The 25,128-nt window shown below is 38.7% G+C and overlaps 1 protein-coding gene across 1 annotated transcript in view; it reads left to right on the top strand.

The window, feature by feature from the left end:
• PKHD1L1 (PKHD1 like 1) overlaps nt 1-25,128 on the top strand; it is a 152,020-nt gene that overhangs the window by 117,589 nt on the left and 9,303 nt on the right. Inside the window, exons 63-73 of the mRNA XM_047783405.1 lie at nt 1,069-1,159; nt 5,646-5,794; nt 5,873-5,995; nt 6,550-6,661; nt 6,742-6,858; nt 9,516-9,681; nt 12,851-13,083; nt 13,277-13,444; nt 16,850-17,007; nt 19,365-19,500; nt 22,491-22,838. Coding sequence (XP_047639361.1) covers nt 1,069-1,159; nt 5,646-5,794; nt 5,873-5,995; nt 6,550-6,661; nt 6,742-6,858; nt 9,516-9,681; nt 12,851-13,083; nt 13,277-13,444; nt 16,850-17,007; nt 19,365-19,500; nt 22,491-22,838 — 1,801 coding nt within the window. The remainder of the gene's footprint in view (nt 1-1,068; nt 1,160-5,645; nt 5,795-5,872; nt 5,996-6,549; nt 6,662-6,741; nt 6,859-9,515; nt 9,682-12,850; nt 13,084-13,276; nt 13,445-16,849; nt 17,008-19,364; nt 19,501-22,490; nt 22,839-25,128) is intronic.

Here is a 25,128-nt window from a genome sequence, read left to right as displayed (position 1 = left end):
TTATTTGGTATTACTAATTGGATCCTTTTTACTTCCCATGGAGTTTCTTCAGTTACTGTAGGTGTGTGTGCAGATGTAGAGTGAGATTGTAAGCAAGAAAATAGAAAGTGCAGAGAAAGGATTTGGAAGAAATACACCTTCCTCCTGTTTTCATTTTACTTACTTATAGTATAGGAAGGAAAAGGAATTAAAAATAGCTCTTTGAAAGATGGGATAAGGATTGCATTTTGTTTTTGTACAACTATTAATAATCACCTTAAAGCAAAATATGAAAGCCTGGAACTCGGTATACATTTATGAGGTAATAGTGTTCTCTTTTCATCTATTTATAAATGCTAGAATGTAATCAAATATCAATTCCAAATCTTTAATGTTATCCGTATTTTTTGAAAGACACTTACTTTTATGATTTCTATTTGACTCTATTGTATCATAATCTTTAAAAATAAGGATGTTTAATATGCCTTAAATATTGAGATTTTTACTATTTTGGTGATACTGTATATGCAAGAACAAAACCTTCTGTGCTCCATACTTTTCATTTTCTACCACTCTGATATAGCTCATAAAATAAAATTGTTTATTAATTACCGAAAACTTAGTCTAACCCAGTTTTTTATTAGAGCATATTTTCTTTAATGAATGCCTCTGCTGAATGTATTATCCACGTAATTGCTTTAGTTGTCTTTTTCTTAATAAATCAAATTGATAACAGAATATAACCAAAAAGAGTGATAACATTTTTGTAACCTTGCTATAAAATTGGAATTTTGTCTGTGGCTTGTTAATATGGAACCACATCCGTGGATTTTGCTACTGAAACGAAAAGTAATCTCTTTAGTATACTTTTCCAATGGAGTCTAAGGTATAGTATCTAGTGATAGGTTTATACCAAGAACCTAAAGAAATTCTAATACTTCATTTGCATTATAAATTTGAAGGGGATGATTAAATTTTTTCTCCTGAAATTATTGACATAATTAGTTTTCTGTGTATGCTTCATATCTGCTCTCATTGCATAATTATGTAAGAGCCTGACCCAGAGCGTTTTCTTTATCATTGTACTAGATAAACAGAGGGACCAATACAGTCTTACAAAACAACGTTGTGGCTGGTTTCGGAAGGGCAGGATACCGCATCGATGGTGAACCCTGCTCAAGTAAGTCTTTGGCATAGAATCACTAAAACTAGGAAATAACTTGTCCAAATTTGTTAGAAATAAATTATTGTTCATTGAATATGTAACACTGTTTCTCCCAAGGTACTGAAAGAACTCAACAAACTAAACTATTTCCAGATAGTATTGGGTTTAAAGAAAAATTAAAACTGATTTTCTTCTCACCCTTCACCAGGGAGCCATGCTCTTCCCTGGTTCTGGAATACTGCAGATCCACATCCTCTCCTGAGCCCCCTTCCCCACCCTCACCCTCCTGGGACCAGACCTTGCTGCTCCCTAGGTCTCCCCTTCACAGTCACTGCCTCTGGGAGGTCCGTGAGCCCCAGGCTGGACAGCTGACCAGGCCTGTGCCTGTGATACTTCATGTCCTTCTGTCTGAATCCCAAGCCATTAGCTGTCCCTGCCTCAATGTGTTGGCACGCCTGATCCCACAGGACATGAGCTCTTCCTAGACAGGGAGTATCTTTATACTATCCTGTGACTGTGGAGGTGGGTAAGAAGGAAAGAGAGAATCAGAGGGATAACCAGGGAGACAGTGAGTCAGGAAGTATAAGGGAGGAAAAAAGGAGGTAAAGTAGAGGATGGGACACTTGGATCTGATGGACTTGGAAAGACATGATAAAAGTGAAAGAGAGTAATCTTGGCAAGAGGAGTGAGTGAAAATAGACAAAAAGGGGATCAGCAGAGGGATGGGGGAGGACAGAATAGGACAAGGAGTGTTGACTAAGAATATCAAGGGAACAAAAGCAGGATAGATCCTTTAAAATAATGTGGTGGTTTTTTCGGTCTTTTTGTTTTTTTAGGACCACACCCGCAGCATGTGGAGGTTCCCAGGCTAGGGTCAAATCGGAGCTGTAGCTGCCCACCTACGCCAGAGCCACAACAACACAGCATCCGAGCTGCATCTGCGACCTACACCACAACTCACGGCAATGCTGCATCCTTAACCCACTGAGCAAGGCCAGGGACCGAACCCTCAACCTCATGGTTACTAGTTGGGTTTGTTAACCACTGAGCCTTGATGGGAACTCCAAAATAAGGCTTTTAAGGTAACTGTTTTCCATGTTTATAATCCAAAAACTCTAACAGCAACTTCAGTTCTTGATTTGGCCTGTATTGGAACAGTGAGTACCTTATCCAATCACCACTTTTGCAAAAGCAACTTCTAAGCACAGAGCTACATGCCTGTAGGGAAATGCCACTATTTCTTGCTTCTGCTTTAAAGCAATACATGCTCACTATTCACATGGTAAAGCCTGCAAGGGTGAAAAAAAAACAATCTAAGGACACGAACAGAGGGATCTCAGATACACTTCTATCATATTAGTAAAAATCAAGAATTAACTGCACAATTGTTTTCTTGGCAAGGCTGTAGGGAAATAAGAACACATATTCATCGCTGGTTGAAAGACAAAATGATAAAACCCCTACAAGGAAGAATCTGGCAATAGCTACCAAAATTATAGAGGCATGTACCTATGATTCAGCATTTCCACTTCCTGTAATCTAACAGTTCCCTCTATAGCAGTTAAAGATTTGTGAACAAGGTTATTCATCACAACATTGTCTGAACTAGTGGAAAACTGAAAGCTACTCCGTCCAGTAACTGTGGGCTAGTTAGAGAAGGCCAAACATTGGCACACCAGGCCCCTCTAAAAAAAGAAAGAAAAAGATGCATATCTATGTATTGATATGGAGAAATCACCAGGCTATGCTAAAGTGATAAGTGGAGGTTGCAGTGTAGTATTTATAGTACTCTTTTGTGTATAGTATGTTTTGTGGAAGGAAAAGAAAGGGGAGAAAAGAATATGTATTGTATATGTGTTTACAAAGATGCTGAAAGTGTAAAAACAAAAAGTTAGCAAAGGGTGACTGGTCACTTATTACTGTATAACTTTTTATAACCTCTTGATTTTTCAACCAGATAAATTAATTATCACACTGGAAAAGTAAAAGAGTAATAGACAAGCAGGCTTTACATCTTGAGAAACTTAGCTAAAGGAAATGGAATTTTCTCTGAAAAAATGTATAGCCCTTCTACAGTTCACTTTTTAAATCTGTACTTTTTTTTAAGATTCTTTGAATAAACATTTTTCTGTAAATTTAAAAATTATTCAACTTCAGCCAGTTTTATTCTTGTGCAAAATACATTTTGCCACAGATTTAACTGATTCTTTGATTTATACTCTTTTTAAATATTTTGGCTCCCAACAGCTTAAAGTGGCTTTTACTGGACTTAACATTTTAAAGTATGTAATTTCTCCATAACTTCTTTTAAGTGTTGTTGTGGTTTTTGGGTTTTGGTTTTGTTTGTTTGTTTTTAAGGGCCACTCCTGTAGCATATGGAAGTTTCCAGGCTAGGCATCTAATCAGCGCTACAGCTATAACTGCCAGCCTACATTACAGCCACAGCAATGTGGGATCTGAGCCACGTCTGCAACCTATGCCACAGCTCACGGCAACACCGGATCCTTAATCCATTGAGTGAGGCCAGGGATTGAACCCATATCCTCAGGAATACTAGTTGGGTTTGTAACCCACTGAGCCACAATGGGAACTCCTGGTTTTTGTTTTAAATCAAAATATGACCTGTGAATATGAATATTTACTCATATGTATAAGGCGATGTAATGCATTTTTCACTGACTATACTGATCTTTGTAAATAATCAGGAGTGTTTATAAGGCAGTTTTGGATTGATAGCAGTTGAAATGTGAGACCTCGCAGAGGAATTGAGGGTTTAAGTTCCTGGAATGGGACATCAGTGTACACATTTCATCTCCCAGACCACTGAGAGGCTAAGATGCTGGAAAGAGAAATCTGACATATGGGCCCAAAGGTGGAGCCCTGCTCCTCCATGGAGCTACATTTTTTTTTTTTTTTGTCTTTTTGACATTTCTTGGGCCGCTCCCGTGGCATATGGAGGCTCCCAGGCTAGGGGTCTAACTGAAGCTGTAGCTGCCAGCCTATGCCAGAGCCACAGCAACGCGGGATCCAAGCCGCGTCTGCGACCTATACCACAGCTCACGGCAATGCCGGATCGTTAATCCACTGAGCAAGGGCAGGGATCGAACCCACAACCTCATGGTTCCTAGTCGGATTCGTTAACCACTGCGCCACGACGGGAACTCTGGAGCTACATTTTTTTGAAACCAAGGTATAGATATGTGAAAAACTTATTAGGGAGGAAACAAAATAGCAACCAGACAGATCAACTGACCATGAATCAAATATCAATCTCAAAGGACTAGGAAGGAAAGGAAAACCAGTAGAAGATGGAAGAAGTCAGATCCTGGGGGACCTGGATGAGAGCTAGTACAAAGCAAAATTTAGGAAACAATGCTGCTCTTTACAAGGACTCCTCAAATGTATGCATGGTTGGGAGGGAGCTTTTAAGGGTATTGATCTGGTTTGAACACAAGTAAACCTTCATTAAAATCCACTTTATCCTGTACATTAATAACGGGTATAACTTCCACTTATTGAGGCACTTTATGTGGGTTATTTCATTTCACTTTGAAACAATCCTGAATTAGGCATTAAAACTTTTTATGTATGAGGAAACTGAGGTTATAAAATGCTAAACATTTTTCCCAAGATCATGCATACATTAATTCAAGAAATATTTAAAGAGCACTCACCTCTGCATTACCTTCTAGGCTGTAGGAATATGGTGGTGAAGGAGCTATGCAGAGCTTCTTCTCTCATGAAGCTTACATTCTAATAGGAGAGAGGAGATGAATAATTCCCATAAGTAGTAATTAAATATCAAAGTGAAAATTTTTAATTGCTCTGTATAATGACTGAGGTGCTACTTTGAATCAGATAGTCAGAGAAGGCCTTCTAAGGAAGTAACACTTAACTTGAAAATGGAGTAAACTACCCAGTACTCTGTGATAATCTATGTGGGAAAAGAATCTGAAAGAAAATGAGTGTGTGTACATGTATAACTAAATCACTTTGTTGTACAGCAGAAATTATCACAACATTGTAAATCAACTATACTTCAATAAAAATTTAAAAAGAAAAAAAATCATTATGTAAGCAAAAAAAAAAAAAAAAAAAGGGAGGGTGAAGAGAAGGAACCAGTAACATTTATAGGCAGTAAGACATATATATCATCATTGTGATTTTCAAATTTAGCCTTATTTGAATCCAAACTTCATGATCTCTCTGAAGAAATTCGTATTTAATCAGATGTAATATGTTAAGGGTCTAAAACTAAATCAAACTTTTGCAAATGAGTATACAGTTATTTGGAATAACAGTGAAGAGACAAATTAGCTAAGAGAAATGCTGGAGTAAACCATAAGTAGCTGAGCCATGCAAATATTCGATCACCTTGTTAAAATTTGCATCAGAATTACATATTTAGCTTTCACAAGAACTTCCTCTTTAACCAGTACTGCTTATAACTCTATGACTTAATTCATAATATTAATTCTCTGGTTCTATATTTCCCTCAAAGGTCAGTCTAATTCCCTGGGAAAGTGGTTTGACAATGAGGTCCATGGAGGTTTATATGGTATCTACATGAACCAAGATGGCCTTCCTGGATGTTCTCTTATACAGGGATTTACCATTTGGGCATGCTGGGATTATGGAATTTATTTCCAGGTAAATGGATCAAAAAAATTTTTTTATTTTTTTCATAATAGTATTTTGTGCTGTGTAACCTACAAGTTGTTATTACAGACCACAGAGAGTGTGCGTGTCGAAAATGTGACTCTGGTTGACAATGGAATGGCCATTTCTTCAATGGTTTACTTGCCACCTGCTATATCTCACAAAATTTCCAGTAAAACAGTGCAAATTAAGGTAAGAATTGAATGCCGCCACACAAAAGAGAAAAAGCAGCTCTGAGAAGGGTAAAATTATTGAATACGAATGATTTTCTTGACTTCTTTGCCCTGCTAATCCACACCTCCTGCCTTCACTCTCATTTCTTTCTTCAGGAAGCTTTCCATCCTTCCCTCTCCTCCCTCCGTCCCTCACCTATTCTTGCTTATCACCTGCTAATCTTGCCACAATTAAATTTTCACTCTCTCTGAAGTCTTTCCTGAACCAGATTAGATAGTTTTGACACTCTCTCCTCTTTTTAGTCTTGCTGTTCCCTGGACATATTTCTATCATGGAAACATAACATGTCATTATATGTAATTATTTACATGCCTGTCTTCTGCCTCCCACTGTGAGTGTCATCCACTTGAGGCAGAAATCACATCTTTTTCATCTTGATTTAATGAAGTGTCCATTTCTCAAAGTTATATAGGTTATGTTTTGCTACTGTGGGATTCAGTATATTCATTATTATGTTTCCTTTTAAGAAACGTTATTATTAAAGCTATACTGTTTGAACTTTCTTTTACTAGAACTCATTAATTGTTGGAAGTAGCCCTAAATTTAATTGCTCTGATGTCCTGACTAATGATGATCCCAATATTGAACTTACTGCTGCCCATCGAAGTTCTAGACCTCCATCAGGTGAACATTTTAGAACTTTAATTTGGGGGTTCACATGGGTGCATATGAAAATTTCATTAACTTTCTTATTTTTGTAAAAGGTGGGAGAGGTGGGATTTGCTGGCCTACCTTTGCTTCAGGGCATAACATGGCACCGCGGAAACCCCATGCAGGGATCATGAGTTACCGTGCCATCAGTGGCCTCTTGGACATCTCAGGCAAGTTTAAACATAGTCTTTGAAGATCTTCTCAATTAAGTTCTATAAAGAATATGTACAGTATAACTAATAATGTTTCATTGTTAGTTTAAAAATAATGATTTAGGAGTTCCCATCATGGCTCTGTGGTTATCGTGGAACCTAACTAGCACCCATGAGGACACAGGTTTGATGCCTGGCCTCACTCAGTGGGTTAAGGGTCCAGCGTGGCCATGAGCTGTGGTGTAGGTTACAGACGCGGCTTGGATCCCATTGCTGTGGCTGTGGCATGGGCCAGAGGCTACAGCTCCAATTCAACCCCTATGGGAAACTCCATATGCCACAGGTGTGGCTCTAAAAAAAAAAAAAAAAAAAAAAAAAAAAGAAGACCACAAATAAAAATGATTTAAATTAATCTGCTCAGTATGACAAGCAAAGAAATTGGACATTAGAGTCAGTTTGAAGAATTGCTCTCTGGCAAATTCTGTATATATTTTAAAGAATTGAGGAGTTCCCCTTATGGCCCAACAGTTAACAAACCCAGCTAGTATCCTCAAGGACACGGGTTCGATCCCTGGCCTCACTCAGTGGGTTAAGGATCCAGCATTGCCATGAGCTGTGGTGTAGGTCACAGACACAGCCCGGATCCCACATTGCTGTGTCTGTGGCATAGGCCTGCAGCTACAGCTCTGATTCTACCCGTAGCCTGGGAACTTCCATATTCCTCAGGTGTGGCCTTAAGAAAAAAAGACAAAAAATAAATAAAAATAAAAGAATTGACATTTAATTTTCCTTCTCGAACCACAGTAAAAACACTGGTATAGGGATTTAATATTAATTAGTTTCTCTAATTGTAAAGCCCCTTTATCTAATTAGGGCTACATTTCATTAGAACCTCAATGAATGAAGAAATTTTAGTTCACAGAACTTAAACGTTTTGCCAAACTCCTGCAGCTATTGGCAGAACTAGGATTAGAATCAAGATCGTCACTTGACTTAAAATACACTATTTTTTCACTGAACCAGGCTTCCCTCTTCAAAATGTAAATTAATTATATACAAATTCATATAGTAAACATAGCAAGTATTTTCACTTCACCCATTAAATACACTGAGCCATTCCCTAATTCAGTTTAGCAAGTCTCCCATTCATCAGAGTATTAACCAGCGTCTCCTCAAAAAAAAAAAAGTAGTACAATAAATTAGATATCTAAGGCTTTTTTTCTTTTTTTTCCCTTTTCTGTTTCTTTTTTTCCTTTTTTCTTTTTTTGGCTGCCCCAGGGCATATGGAGTTCCTGGGCCAGGGATCAGATCTGAGCAGGCTATGCTGCAACCTATGCTGCAGTTGTGCCACCACAGCAGCCTTTAACCCATTGTGCTGGGGCTCAAACCTGCATCTTGGTGCGGCAGGAATGCCTCCGATTCCCTTGTACCAGGAACTCCAGTCATCTAAGTTTTGACCTATTACTTTTCGTAACTTTAATTCTCAGAAATGAAAACAAATTATCATCATTTTCAGTGTTACTTGTAATAATGATACCCTTGACAAAAATTATTGAACATGCTGCATTGGTTTAGAGCCAATAAAGAGGGTCTGCACAGAGTATGAACAGCATCTGTATTTTCTTGATACTCATCTAGAGGCTCATATTTGTAGTATAGAATATTTTCTTAGAAGAAAATGAAATAATACAGAGTAGTACATAGCACATAACTAATTTAGAATTTGGGGAGTCGCTTTTTGCTCTTTTCAGTTTTGAGTCATTGGATTTTAAGTACAAGGGAGAGGTTTTTGGTTTTTTATGGCTGCACCCACAGCATATGGAAGTTCTCAGGCCAGGGATTGAATGTCAGCTGCACCTGCCATGTACACCTCAGCTATGGCAACTTTGGATCCTTTAACCCACTGTGCTGGGCCTGGGATCAAACCTGAGCCAGTGCAGTGCAGTTCTTAACCCACTGCACCATGGTGGGAACTCCGAGATTGTTTTTTGATTCCATCAGTTTTATCTTTTGTCCACACAATACATGCAATAAGGCAAAGAGAGCAGTAATGTTTCAGTTAGCCTTTGCTGCATAACATGGCAATCCCCAAATTCAGAGCCTCTAAACAACCCTTTATTAGCTCATGATTCTGTGACTGACAATTTGGGCTTTGTCCAACTGAACAATAATATTATCTGTGATTATTCACTGAGCTGCCATCACTTTACAAGATGTCTAGGGGTTGTTGGTCTAGGATAGTCTCACTTCTGTCTGGTAGTGGGTGCTGGCCATTGTCTGGGATAATGAGAAGGACTGAGCCACATATCTGCTAGGCTTATTCACATGCCAGTAATCACAGAATTCCCTAAGACCACCAAGAGAGAGCGGGCACTAAATGCAAGTGTGTTTCAGATCTGTTTATTCCATACTTGCTCTTGGCCCATTGTCCAAACCAAACTGCAGAGAAAATATGCCAAGCCTAGGGAAAACATGGGAGCAGACTACTCAGTGGCATTGGTTTAGGGAGGCAAGAATCTACCACAAATAGTGAGAGACATATCTACTGCATAAGGTAAGAGCTCCATGGTTAAGGGACTGTTAAATGATGTGTTGGGTGGAACATACATGAAATGAAACTGATTTTACCACTTTCTCTATAGAAAATAATTATGTCGCTATTGTTGATATTTTAGGTTCAACATTTGTTGGATTTAAAAACGTTTGCTCGGGTGAAACAAATGTGATATTCATTACTAACCCGTTAAATGAGGATTTACAGCATCCAATTCATGTGAAGAACATACAGCTGGTGGACACTACTGAACAATCAAAAATATTTATTCATAGGCCTGATGTAAGGTAAAATCTAGGAAAACTCAGTTGGTTCTTTCCTGTCGTCACAATTTACCATTATTTCCTCTCCCGCCATAGATCTGAGAAAGTTGCTATATTTAAAATAACTGGAGTTCCCGTCATGGCTCAGAGGGTTAAGAACTTGACTAGTGTCCAAGAAGATGTGGGTTCGATCCCTGGTCTTAGTTAGTGGGTTAAGGCTCTGGCATTGCCGTGAGCTGTAGTGTAGGGTATCAGACACGGCCCCGGTCCCATGTTGCTGTGGCTGTGGCATAGACCAGCAGCTGCAGCTTCAATTTGACCCCTAGCTTGGGAACTTCCGTATGCCACAGGTGTGGCCCTAAAAGGAAAAATAAAATAAAACAAAGTAACAGTTCACGTCTATAAAATTTTAATTGGCATTATGCAAGTTATGACTATTTAATATATCTGTGTCTTTAGCTAAGTTGAACAAGCTAGGCCTTAATATGTGTATTTTCTCATGGTTTTTCCCCAGGTATCCATAAATAACACCATCATTAAACATAAAAGATAGAGACTGGGCCGGAAGTGTATCTGCACATTAATATCTCTCCATTTATAGTCATTGTGAATGAAAGTCATCTTTCATTTCTTCCCTTTTCCTTATCTCTTTTGTTTCCTTTTGTTTCCCAAATATCTTATTATATGCACCCCAACATGTACTTGGAAATTAAATGGGAGTCAGTTCAATCATTGTGACTGAGAATATGCAAAAACTTAGAATGATTTTTCAATCACAAAGGTTAGTTGGTGTCAAACTGTTTCTAGCAGCTGAACCACTTAGATTCTAAGTCTTGAAAGAATATAGCCAATAACTGCTACTCTTCATAAAAGGTGCAGACCAGGAATTTAGATATAAAACAATATTGGAGGAAAGATAGAGCTCTTTGACCATTTTCACTATAGAGAGAAGATAAGAAATAATGGTGATTAGATAGGCATTTCTTCAGAGAAATGCAGTGTTTCATAAATAGTTTGATTTCATCTGATCTTATCTTGATGACAACCCCACACATCTTCATTTAATCATTGTAGAACTGAAGTGATTTTTGGCTCAATAGAGTCTTCCCCCACTAGAAAGCTACTAGCTCCTATTTAGTTATCGTTGTATCTTTCAGATTTAATGTCTAATTTTAATATCTAGGTTATGAAGAAAATGTTATATCTTAATATATGTCTGAGTTCTGTGCTTTTATTGAGATGCTGTTGGCATTCCCAGATCCCTTTTATTAGGTAGCTCACCCAGTCCCCAAACACTCTAAATGTTAGTCAGTTATAACCTACATTTGCCCGCTTTTCCAGAAGATTGCTCTTAGCCAAATAGGAATAGCTGTGAGAAGCTAAAACACTCCCTATGACTGCCTTCTTGTGGGCCACAAGAAAGGACTACACAGGAGTGCAAAATACCAGCCCCCTTGTCTCAAGACGGGAACAGCTCTGCGTGCAGTTCCTCATCAGAGGTTCTCCTGGGATCAGATTGAAGCTAGTCCACAGACCATGGTCGTCTCCCTTTTCTTCCCATACCCTATATGGCTTCTCTCCTTCCCTTTTGAGAGGACCCCCTTGATAACTCACTTGAACAAAAATCCACATCTCAGGCTCTGTTTCTTTGGAACCTGAAGTAAGACAGACCCCTAAGCCATAGTAACGTAAGGATGCCACTGGGCACTCTATTTCCAGACTTTCTCGCAAAAACACTGCACCGGAGTTCCTGCTGTGGTGCAGCAGGTTAGGATTCAGCATTGTCTCTGTAGCTATACAGGCATGGGTCACAGCTGTGGCTCAGATTCAGTCCCTGGCCTGGGAACTTCCATATGCCATGGGTGTGGGGAAAAAAAACCTGCACATACTTGAACACAAAGAACGTAAGATGTACAAAAATATTTATTCAGATCGTCTCCAAAAATAATATAGTAGAGTAAGGGATAATTTATAGCTTCGCAACTTTTTTTAAATTTTTTTTTTTATTTTTTGCTTTTTAGGGCCAAATGTTTGGCATATGGAGGTTCCCAGGCTAGAGGTCGAATCAGAGCTGTAGCCACTGGCCACAGCCACAGCCATAGCAACGCCAGATCTGAGCCACGTCCGCAACCCACACCACAGCTCAGGGCAACACTGGATCCTTAACCCACTGAATGAGACCAGGAATGGAACCTACATCCTCATGGATACTAGTTAGATTCGTTTCCACTGAGCCACAACAAGAACTCCTTCACGACTTTCCTAACAAAAACCTCAGATCTACTAGGTGATAGTTTGTTGCTATACCTCTGGAATAAATCATATTTCCCCATGGTATATATCATATAATGTAAGTATATTGTACACTGCATATAGTATACAGTGTTTAGTACATTGCAAATTAAGCAGCCATTTTCTTATTATAACCAATAACAGGCAACACTCCAGGTGACTCAGGAAGAAGATGCAATACTGTCTCTGATTGAACTGCATGATGAGTTTATAATATTTTATCTCTTTTAGTTTGGGTATGTATAGAATGGTTATTAAAATATATAGCACAAAAATCATAATTAAAGTATACATTTGTATAACCACAGGCAAGAGTCCAGAACATATACTAATATGCAATTGGTAGTGAGCCTAAGAGCTTAGGACAGAAAGGTGAATGGGACTGAACTTACATTAAGTATTGAGATTATTTTATACAAGCAGGAAATACCTTTATAATTTTTAAAGACTCATGAAAGAAGGAGGAGGAAGGGAAAAATATAGACTTTCCTGCCAACACAACGATTTTGTATGTCTGCACAACTGAGTAATTTACCTGTTCTTTAGGGCAATATTAGTATATTTTGAACAATGCACAAATACGAAATCTATCATTCAACAAAATATGGAACAGCAAAATGGAATTCTAATTTTATTTCCCACAGGTGTAAATTGTCCTTTTGAAATGTTAATTAATTCATAATAATAGACCAAATCAAGACAATGGAAAAAAACAGGCCTTATTACAATGCTAATTACATATGCTACTAGGTCCCATTTTGAATCCTTTCTGAAATGATTCTATTAACCAGTTCTTTTTTTGATACTCTTTTATCAAATATGCAAGTATATTCAGATGATCTCTAGAAATAAGGGGATATGCTAAATCTAAGTAATCATGCATTTCACCTTTTTTCCACAGTAAGGTGAATCCATCTGATTGTGTAGACATGGTTTGTGATGCCAAAAGGAAATCTTTGCTTAGAGATATGGATGGCTCCTTTCTGGGGAATTCTGGTGCAGTGATACCTGAAGCAGAATATGAATGGAATGGAAATAGCCAGTTTGGAATTGGAGACTATAGAATTCCTAAGGTGATGCTCACATTCCCAAATGGAAGTAGAATTCCTGTCACTGAGAAAGCACCTTATAAAGGTTTGTTGGATCTTATTCTGTTAGTCCTCATGTTCATGAAACAATATACAACTTTTATTTTTAATGATTGACGTACTCATAACAACTTACATTTTCTACTTAGTAATCTTATATACAACAAGCAAAGAGAGGATGTGAATGCTTTTGTAAGGAGATTCTGTTGCATTTCTAAATGTGTATCCTGTGTTTCTAGGGATCATTAGAGATTCAACCTGTGAATACATTCCAGAATGGCAAAGCTACCGGTGCTTTGGGATGGAGTATGCAATGATGGTTATTGAAAGCTTGGATTCTGACACAGAAACTCGCAGACTCTCACCTGTGGCTATAGTTGGCGGTGGTCATGTCGATCTCATTAATGGTAGGTACTCAATGTAAACAAACTAGAGCTACTCAGCATTCACTATCTATTACCTTCATGGACATATCTCATAAATTATCTGTCATATACAACTGGCGGACATCAAGATTTCCTTGTCTACTGTGTGTAAGAAAGATCTTTGTGCAGAAGAGAGGCTCTTCAGCAGCCCTCACGTTAGAAAGCCAGGACAGGTACTCAAAACTCTTAGAAGAAGAGGGGGGAAGTTCCCATTGTGGCTCAGCAGTAACGAACCCGACTAGTATTCATGAGGATATGGGTTCTGCCCTTAGCCTTGCTCGGTGGGTTGAAGATCTAGCAATGCTGTGAGCTGTAGTGTAGGTCGCAGACGCGGCTTGGATCTGATGTTGCCATGGCCATGGCGTAGGCTGGCAGCTGTACATCCCAACCTTCAGTAATCCTTCTAACACTTTCATAATTTTTGCCATGTTGCTATCATTTACATTATCTTTAAGTTACATTCTCATTAAATTGACAGTCTCTCTCTCTTTTTTTTTTTTTGGTTTTTTGGTTTTTTATCTTTTCAGGTCCGTACCCGTGACATACAGAGGTTCCCAGGCTAGGGGTCTAATTGGAGCTATAGCTGCCAGCCTATTCCACTGCCATAGCAACACCAGATCCGAGCCATGTCTGCGACCTATACCACAGCTCACAGCAATGCCAGATCCTCAACCCACTGAACAAGGCCATGGATTGAACCTGCCACCTCATGGTTCCTAGTTAGATTTGTTTCCGCTGCGCCACAATGGGAACTCCAACAATCACTTTTAAAATTTAAATTTATTTAAAGGAGAAATGTCATATCACTATTGTAAATGGAAAACTTGTATTGCTTTTCAGAAAAGGAAAATGTAAACATAAATAGAATTGAATCTTTCTCCACCACATAAAACAGAACAATTCAAAAACATGTTCATTATTCACTGACTTATCTGAAATTCTTTCCAAATCTGTATGCTTTATAGGAGCTGAAAGGCAGCATTTGAAATTGGGTTGATTTTGGGTTGATTTATGGAGGTTCCTGGGCTAGGGGTCGAATCGGAGCTGTAGCTGCTGGCCTACGCCAGAGCCACAGAAATGCAAGATCCGAGCTGCGTCTGCAACCCACACCACAGCTCACAGCAATGCTGGATCCTTAACCCACTGAGCAAGGCCAGGGATTGAACCCACAACCTTACGGTTCATAGATTCGTTAAACACTGCGCTATGACGGTAACTCTAAAATCATGTAATTTTGAGGCACTCCTGATTTAGCCCATTCTGTTCTCTTTAGCAAATTGAAAAATAATGAACTTGTAGGGTATGGGCTATTTTGGGAATCTCTGAATATTTTAGTACATGTCGTGACCTTGTCAGGATACATAGACCTAGGTGGGAAAAAAATGTCCAAGATAAAAATTGTATATATCACTAAGGTGTCCCTTTAAATTTCAGTACACAATTTTATTTATTTTTAAAATATGGCTTTTGTCACTCTAAGTTTTTCATTTTATTCGTAGAAATTTCTATTCTGAAAACCCACAAGGAAAGGTTTATTTAAAAGTAGGATATATGTCTTTGTAGAACAGATGATAACTCACAGACATTGAAAAACTTACAGTCTCCGGAGAAGACAGTTTGGTGGGGTGGGGGGATGTGCTTGGGTTGTGGGATGGAAATCCTGTGAAATCAGATTGTTATGATCATTATACAACTACAGATGTGATAAATTCATCTGAGTAATAAAAAAAAAAGAAAAAAAAAGTAGGATATATGGAGTTCCCGTCATGTCTCAGTGGTTAACAAATCCAACTAGGAACCAGGAGACTGTGGGTTCAATCCCTGGCCTTGCTCAGTGGGTTAAGGATCCAGCATTGCTGTGAGCTGTGGTGTAGGTCACAGACGCAGCTCAGATTCTGCATTGCTGAATCTCTGGCGTAGGCCAGCGGCTACAGCTCTGATTAGACCCCTAGCCTGGAAACCTCCATATGCCGCTGGTGTGGCCCTAGAAAAGGCAAAAAGACAAAATAAATAAATAAATAAAATAAAATAAAAATAAAAGTAATATATACGTTTTGGATGCTAAGGGATAGGTTATGCTCTCCTTGAGCTTTAAGAGTTTATATTGGCTTAAAATTCAGTTGATGTTCAACTGTAAATATTGATGATATTCCTAAGCAAGCTAGGAAACTGAGCAAAACTAATGAATAAATACATCAAGAAAATTCATCATTCCATATCTCACTCACTGTTTATGTATTTGTGATCCCAGTCAACTTAAAACTATGAAATCTGAAGTGAAACAGAGAAGTTTGCTATAGCAGTTACGTTACATGTGTTCTGTTCTGGAAATGTCTGGATTCAGATGAAAAGTGTCCACTTTCTATTGGCATGTTATTTCTCAGATTGCTTTGATTCACTAATGATGTGGACTCTGCAGTAGTACCTATGATCATGGTCTTTAACAATAATTTATTAAAATAGCAGTGGAGGAGTTCCCGTCGTGGCGCAGTGGTTAACGAATCCGACTAGGAACCATGAGGTTGCGGGTTCGGTCCCTGCCCTTGCTCAGTGGGTTAACTATCCGGCGTTGCCGTGAGCTGTGGTGTAGGTTGCAGACGCGGCTCGGATCCCGCGTTGCTGTGGCTCTGGCGTAGGCCGGTGGCTGCAGCTCCGATTGGACCCCTAGCCTGGGAACCTTCATATGCCGCGGGAGCGGCCCAAGAAATAGCAACAACAACAACAACAACAAAAACGACAAAAGACAAAAAAATAAATAAATAAATAAAAAATAAATACAATAGCAGTGGAGGAAAGTCGAAAGCAAGTAAAAAAAAAAAAAACCTTGAGTTTATTGAATTTGCAAATTAGAGAACAAATGAGTGAGTGAAAGAAACAATAGATCAATGGTTCAGATATACAAATATTCATGTTTTCTAGGTACAGGCTCTATTTTTAAGAAATTAATTCTGTGATAGCATATTTCTCAGCAAGGAATCTGAGATACTTGGTTCCCCAACCAAATTCACATTTGATAGATCAGAAAAAGTGTCAAGCATTCTCATCCTCACCATCTGGCCTGGACTCAAATATGATTGTTAAAGTACAGATACATGTAAATCTGCTGTTTCCTTCAATGACCGTCCGGTACAAATCCCCAACACAATTTATCCTTCTGCCCTTGGGCAATCTAAACGTAAGGATAGTAGAGAGGGAATTGCTTCCCTGCCTTCCTCTTATGTCAAAGTTTGAGAAAATAGCTTACATCACTAAATAGATGCGTGGATAGATAATAGCTATAAATTCTGAGCTTGACCACTGTGGTTTATTTTAATACAATTGCTCTTCAGGCTTTGCATTGATACTATTCCTGATACAAAATATGAACTTTCATTTCTGTGGATGTAGGCCCACAGGATCATGGCTGGTGTGCTGGGTACACATGCCAGAGAAGACTGTCCTTGTTTCACAGTATTGTGGCCTTGGGCAAATCCTATGAGGTTTACTTCACTGGCACCAGTCCTCAGAACCTTCGACTGATGTTGCTTAATGTTGACCATAACAAGGTAAGGCAAGGTGGAAATAATTTCTTAATAGTTATTGGTGTTATTTGCATGTATTTCTATCTGATAAGAACTTTATGTCTTTCTCTGTCCTCTGGAACATCATCAGCCTTACAACTCATTTCCAAGGACCAGTAGAGTATTATTAAAGACACTGCTAGTCTAGACAGTTGTCCTCAGTCTGAGTTCCAAACTCCTCTCTGCTGTATGCACTTGCTTATGCTGCTCCATCTGAGGGGCAACAGTGATTTCTAGGATTTGTGTGCTTAGCAAGAAAGCTTGAACTTTTACATAAAAATAGTGTGCAACTAAGGTCAGTCAGTTGGAAAGTTCCCGTAGTGGCTCATTAGTAACAAACCTGACTAGTATCTATGAGGATGAGGGTTTGATCCCTGGCCTCACTCAGTGGGTTAAGGATCTGATGTTACCCTGAGCTATAGTGTAGATTGCAGTCACAGCTCAGATCCTGTGTTGCTGTGGCTGTGGTGTAGGTCAGTAGCTGTAGCTCTGATGCAACTCCTAGCCTGGGAACTTCTATATGCCACAGGTGTGCCCCTAAAAAGCAAATAAATAAATAAATAAAACCAGTCACTTGGAATTACATGTTCATTCTTCCATGCTGCTATTATATATACGTCAGAAATACATCTTTGGAAATTACTTCAGAGATCATAGCAAATTATCTAATATGCCTTCAGTAATGTCAGTTGTTTGTTATAAACTGAATTCATCTGCGATAATTACATGTATATATGCTGTGTCAGTGGGAAAAGAGTATGGGGTTAAACAGAAGTCTTATAATGTAGATTTTCTTTTCCAAGAGTATGAGACTTGAGAGTTCCAGAGAATTAGGAGCATGAAGAAAGGACACAGATAAGTTAAAGCAGAAAGACGAGTAAGGAAAAGAGACACCTGCCCCTTCTCAGGTGATAGAAATTCTTTTCAGTTGCTCAAGATAAAAACCTTAGGATCATTCTTGATTCCTCTCTTTCTCTCATATTTTTCATCCAGTCCATCTGCAAATCCTGTTGAGTCTTCCTTCAAAATATCCAGAATCTGACCACTTCTCACCTCCAGTGCCACCATCCAGTTTGGGCCAACATTATCTCTGACCTGGATTAAGACAGTTACCTTCCAACTCCTCCTCCTGCTCTGCCTTTGCCCCCTCTTGTCTGTTCTCACCTGAGCAACCACTGAGATGCCTTCAATACATAAGTCAGATGAGGCCACTCCTGTGCCCCAGGCCCTATTTATACAAGAGCCGGAGTCCTCATCATGGCCTACAAGGCTCTGTGAGAATCTCCCCATCCCTTTACTCTCTGACTTCTCCTCTTCCAACCACACCAGACATGCTACTCACCTGATGAGTCTGCCTGGAACATTCTACCCTGAGTGGCTGACTCCCCCACCTCCTCCCCTACCATCTCCTGAGTAGACCTGTCCTGGTCCCCCCTCCCTGCTCGGTTCGCCCAATTACTCATACTTGCATCTACCTTTTCTTTTTTTCCATAGCACTTATTACCTTCTAACATACTTCACAGTTTAATTTTTATTACTTATTGCCTTTCCTCATTCAAGAAGGTAAGCTCAAATAGGGTGCAGACTCTGAGAGTTCCTAGAATTATACCTAAATCACAGAGGCACTCAATGTTTGAATGAAAGAGAATATTTTTAATTTTAAAAATAAAAAATGGTAACCACAAAATATTGTAACTGTTAATATTCTGAGCCTCTGAAAACAATCTCAAAAGAAGATCCAAACTATCTATGGCTCATTAGATTCCTTATAAATTCTTCCCCATCCTCGTGAAACCAATCTCCTTATTTTATGATTGTATCTTATAGCATGAAATGTGGGGAATGAACATGAGGACATGAAAAATGACCAAAATTGAATCAGGATAGTTCTTATGACTGATTTTTATTTTAGTCTTACTATCAAACTTTTCTCAGAAGTATTTTTTCAAAGTAAGTACCTAACTTTGTGTGGTTGCATTGTACAGAGCAGTGCTAACTCTGTCTTTCCCTGGAGTTGAAAGCCCTTTTGGAAGATTGTTATCTTCTAAAGGAACCTATTCTTTAACTTAGAGATTGTGCTCTAATATTTTTTTCTTACATTGAATTCTTTTTTTTTTTTTTTACTGAGAATCATTAAGAGTTAAGTTGTAACATCTGTGTGAATGGTTGACTATAAATCTCTTTTTAAAATTTAGCTCAATATTTATCCTAAATCCATAAAACTTAGTTTTCATATTTTACAGAAGGCATGTATAGTTGAAGGATATTTTTAAAGTGCTAAATTCTGAATGTTCTGTTTCACAGTTCTCTTAAGAAACAAAAATATTGTTTATTTTTAATAGGCCGTTCTGGTAGGAATTTTTTTCCCCACACTTCAGCGTTTGGATGTCTATGTGAAGAATGCATTGGTCTGCCCCCAAAATACAGTATGGAACTCCCAACAGAAACACTGTGAACTTAATAGACATCTGAATACAGGTATTTCCTCAGAACAATACAGCATACATTGTATGTTGTTTAATTATGTATAAAATTCTTTGTAATGTTTCATTATTAATATCTTTAGTTCCTTAGCCCTTGAAATAATGCAAGAGAAAATAAAATCTTGCCCATGGTCCACCAGGCTCTAAAATGTGTTCATTTATAAATGTGTCCTGAAAGATCACTCCCGATGGAAGTCTTATCTATCTGCACACGTGCAGGTGAAAGTTTGTGTGTATGATGGTTATTCCTCTGCCCCCGAGAACATTTCCATTCTACATATTTAGTTCAGTTCTTTGTACAGAAGAGATTTTTAGAATTTTTACCCTATCTTTGCTTTACTTCTGTTTCATAGAGGTCAGAACCTGAATTCATTGGCAGTCACCAGAAGTATTGCCCAGAAAGCTAACATAACATCAGTTGAGCACAATGACGTAAATATGATAAAGTAAACTCTGAATTTAAAGGAAGTAAATGGAAGAAGCTAAACTTAATCATTTACCAGTATTTGCAAAACCATGATTTATCTCTGCTCATTGAAGTCTCTTTGTTAAACAGGATACTAATTAGGTCAATCCATTCTATTCCACATGCGCTACTTATCATCATTTCTAGCTGTGCCCTGAGGTGGCTAACAATTATATAAGTATGTGCAAGCCAGACAGTAGAGTATGAGCAAGTGTGTAATCCATATTCATTACTATCTATGAGAAAGTACTTCTGCTCATAACATGAATAGCTGATATTACCAGAGACATTACTGTGTGTCAGGCACTGTTCTAAGCGCTTTGTCTATAATAACAATATCCTAATGATAACCCTGTGAGATAGGCACAGTTGAGTAAACTGAGACACAAGGGGGTGAAGCAATTTTTCAAGCTTCCTGTCTTAGTTCAGGCTGTCATAACAAAATGCCATAAACTAGGTGGCTTAAAAACAGGAATTTATTTTTTCACTGCTCTAGAGGCAACTAGTATGAGGTCAGGGTACCATATGGTCCAGTTCTGGCCAGAGTGCTCCTCCTTGCTTGCAGATGGCTGACCTCAGAGAGAGAGAGAGGTCTCTGGTGGCTCATCTTATAAATTCATCAACTCATCATGAAGTCTTCACCCTCTTGACTTCATCTAAACCTAATTACTTACAAAGGCCCCATCTCCAAATACCATCATGCTGGGGGTTATGGCTGCAACATATGAATTGGGGGGTGGTGGGAGACAATTCAGCCCAGAGAAATAGCAAAGCTGGTAGGAGAGAGCAAGGTACTGAAAGAGAGAGTCTAGCACTAGAACCCACATACTTGACTATTAGGCTAACATTGCCCTCTTATAAGCTAAGAGAGTTGGTATTATTCTTATACACAAATGATTGCACATTTTTACAGCTGAATTTTCATAAATTTAAACTTTTTTTAAACAACAGTTTTAGTACTAAGTGCTCTGTCATTCAAGTCAAGAAAATAGAAACTGTCTCAACAGGCAGAATTTAATATAAGGATCCATTTTAAACAGGACTGCAAAACAATAGCACCACTGCCCTTTTAGAATTTTTTTTTTTTCTGAAATAGCATTGCTTTAGATAAAAATTTTTAGATAAAATTTTGCTTTGAATTTAGAATGGAAAATAATACTTTGGGGTGTTTTTTTGTTTGTTTGTTTGCTTTTTAGGCCTGCACTCATAGCATATGGAAGTTCCCAGGCTAGGGGTCAAACCGGAGCCACAGCTGATGGTCTACACCACAGCCACAGCAACAGCAACACTGGATCCTTAACGCACTGAGCAAGGCCAGGGATCGAACCTGCAACTTCATGGTTACTAGGCTGATTCGTTTCCACTGTGCCACAGTGGGAACTTCCTACCTTTGTATTTTGAATCTATATATATATCTTTTTAGATTACCCAAAATGTTTATCATTATCTATGTCTCTGCTTTCTTCATCACTGTGAAGACGTGAGAAAGTAACTTAGGATATGTGGTGTACCTGCCTTTAATGGTAGCTTGAGAGCAGCTTCAGTTTACAGTACAAAAGCACATTCCTCTGATTCACAGAATGGTTAAACCAAATTGCATCTAGAACTAGTAGATGTTAAAGAAATACATAGTAATAATGAAATAGCTTTTTAATGCCGTTGCTGTGAATGTCTATTACATTAATAAGAAATACCTTCTTTCTAAGAGTCTAATATCTTTTTCTTAGTAAGCCTCACTATGAAATGTAAGAAGCTACATGTCTCATTCAAGTATTATTATACAGTTAGTCTTTGTCTGGGCTCAGTGTGTGATGGTAAATCTATTACTTCTTGGATATTGTTGATGCTCTGCCATTAAATCATATATTCCTTATATCTATATCTATGTATCTATCTGTATATCTAGATCTATATATATCAATCACTTTTACAAAATTCAGTGCCCTAGTAAAATTTGTTTTACATTTATGAATGATTTTTCAGCTGAAATGTAAACCCTTTTTTTTGGTGTAAGATCCTTCTGAGATATTTTAATATATATTTCATTTGTATTACATTCTTTTGTCCTTAGTAAAAATAGAAGCACTGGATTGTAAATTTTCCTTAAGAGTTGATATATAACACTGCATACGCTAGGTGGCTATTAAATTTACGTTTTTAAATTACCAAATGCCTTTAGTCAAGGCTTTAAAATTCTGAAAATGTAAATAAGTTACAAGTACAACATAGGCTCCTGGCTCATGATTAGATTTTATTTTTCATTTGTACATGTCTGTAGCTAATCATTTTTTAAAATAAAGTTAATGTGTCATGATTATTGATGGTATTTTTAAAAAGTTGACTTTATTTTTGCATGTCAGTTCTATTATAAGTGTTTTTGTTTTTAGTATGCACACTTTCCTATGAAAGAATGGTAACATTGAACTTTTTCAGAATTTCCTCAATTTAAACAAATAGTGCATGGTAATTATGATAACGTAAATAATTTAACTGTGAAATTTTGCTTTTTTCATTCATAGAGAAATTCCTTCCTAACCTGAATTCCACTGCCCTTGGTGAAAACTACTTTGATAGAACCTACCAGATGCTTTACCTTTTGGTTAAAGGAACCGTACCTGTTGAAATCCACACCACTGCAGTCATATTTGTCGCTTTCCAATTACCTGCAGTAACAGAAGATGACTTTTATAGCTCTCATAATCTTGTTAGAAATCTTGCCTTGTTCCTAAAGATACCGAATGACAAAATCCGCATCAGCAAAGTAATGCGAGGGGAGAGTCTGCGGAGGAAGAGATCCACCACGGAACTCACAGTTGAACTGGAGATCGGAGATCCTCCCCCTCGGTTCATAAGCAATGACACTGCAGGTATGAAGAACAGACATTTGAGAGAGAAATGTAATGACCAAACCCACACCCATAAATAATCCTATCAAGGCTTGGTAAGCCAGGCCTCAGGAAATCCCATTAACCCCACATCCTGAAAGTGTAAGGGCCTAGAGACCCTTTTCCCTGCTCCATTCCTGTAGTCCCAAACTTTGTTGCATTATGAAGGAACTTCAACCTCTGTTTTGTCGGTGTAGCAATTAGTTAATCCAAGAAAAGGATTCGACATAAAAGATACAAGAAATGACCTAAGGAGGTGACTTTATAGCTAAGAAAGGGGGTGGTCAATGAAAAGTGGGCGGTAAGAATGCTGGAGGCTAAGCAAATCATTGGCGAGAGTTTGGCACATTTGAAGAACTGGAAAGGGTCCATCCAGTAGGTCTGAAGCAGAAGAAGCCAGGAAGGAAAAGCTGCTGGAGACATGGTTGAGAGGTAGGCAGGTGAAACCAAAAGAAGTTCTCCTCTTTGTAAGCCAAGCGCAGGGCATGGACATTTTCCTAAGGGATGTAAAAGACCCATGGAGATTCTGCAAGGTAGAGTGGTAGGTTAGGTTTCCAGAGTAAAGTCACATATTTACACTAACAAGTGCAAATGTGCGAGAATATATTCTGTCTTTAATAACTATGATCTAATCAGCCCTACCAGCAGGCGACACTTCTGTGTCATTTACATATCCTGTTTTCTAGGTAGCACAGATAAAAATAAACTCAACTATCCCACCAGAGGTATCTTTGCTGGCTCAAATTATAGCTTCCTTAGGGTGACTCAGTTTGGGTGGGCTTTTGTGTAAATGTTCAGCCCTTTAGTTTTTATTCCTGTCCATCTGTTCAAGTTGATATCTGAATACAAAGGTGCTTTCCTGGCCTCAGACCCTCATGTCACCCTCTTGTCTTCATAGTCTCTGCGACAGAGTGGGTAGTCTTCTCTGCTGTGTACAAGCCTCTCTTGCGGTGCAGCTGAACTTTCCTGGCCTCTTGGGATACAACAGCATCCCCAGGAGCTAATTCGCAACCATGCCATTGTCTCTAACGGTCAAGCGTGGGTACTCTCACTCAGGCATACCCCTCTCCAAGAAGATGAGACCTGTGTCTCTGTCAGAGGAAGATTACTATCCAGCTAGTGAGTTTAAGCTTCAAGGCCCTTTACTTGCACAAGTCCTAGGAGGGGCTTTTACTTTCAAGGCCCTAGGAGAAGGCTTAACTTAATATGGTCAAATCATTGACTATGGTTATAAAAGTTGCACAAGTAAAACTTTTTTGCATACTTTTTCTTAAAGAGAGCTTCTACATTGTATAAGTTTCAGACTCAGAAAATCCTCATCCATCCTATTTCTGTCTAGCATCTCTTCATTAAATCCCAGGCTGTCTTTTGAGTAAATTTAGGCACTGGCTGAAGTTCTCACTTTCTGCCACTGGGCGTCATCACTTATTTCCTCAGGAGGTTTGTTTCTGAGCTTTGACCCCATGCACCTATCACATTGCTGTTCTGGAATTCTGCCAGTTAGTCAGGAAAAAGTTCTTCCTTGTGAGGATAAGCCTGTGAGGATAAAGCTTATATGAATGGAAAGAGGTGCTGATTAACTCTCAGGAAACAGGTTAACTTTCCTTCATCAACCTTGTATTTCCTTATACGTACAGGATCAGGGCTTTAGATTCAACATGGGCTGTAATTTAGTCTAGGAGTTGTAGCAGGTTCATCTACATATACAGATTGCTCACTGGTTTAGAAATCCCCGCTAAACCCCTACATGTATTAGGGTCCAGTGTTTACCACACAAACCACTCATATATCCAAAGACACTGTGATTTATTTCCTATATGTGATCTGAACGTCTTCACATACAACCTCTCCCACCCTCCACCCCCTTAAAGTAGTTTTATCTTATTAGTCAGACATGTATCCAGATTTAGGTATACTGCAGTCTTAGGAACATGGAGATAGGGGCAGGAGGAAGCATGGACCAAGAGCATATGTCCCTGACCTAGACTGGGATAGGATCTGAGGTCTGGAGGAAAGCCCTACAACTTGGCAGGGAGCGAAATCACTGCCAAGTGTTGGGAAGTGGCAAGAAAGACATGCATGTAGTGAAACTCCTGGCTCCCCACAGCCTTTGCATGGTGTCAGGAGATCCAGAAGTTCCCAGATGTCCTAGGAAGTGGTTACATAAGTGCTGAGAGGGCCTCTGGGTAAGGAGTCAGGTCAGGAATAAGAGCTCTTCAAGTTGAGACCTTTGGTTTCTAGATAGCAGTCAGCAGAAATGGATGTCTTCTAC

The sequence above is a fragment of the Phacochoerus africanus genome, chromosome 6 (genome assembly GCF_016906955.1).
Source record: "Phacochoerus africanus isolate WHEZ1 chromosome 6, ROS_Pafr_v1, whole genome shotgun sequence".
Lineage (NCBI taxonomy): Eukaryota > Metazoa > Chordata > Mammalia > Artiodactyla > Suidae > Phacochoerus > Phacochoerus africanus.
This window is presented reverse-complemented; position numbering and strand designations above follow the sequence as displayed.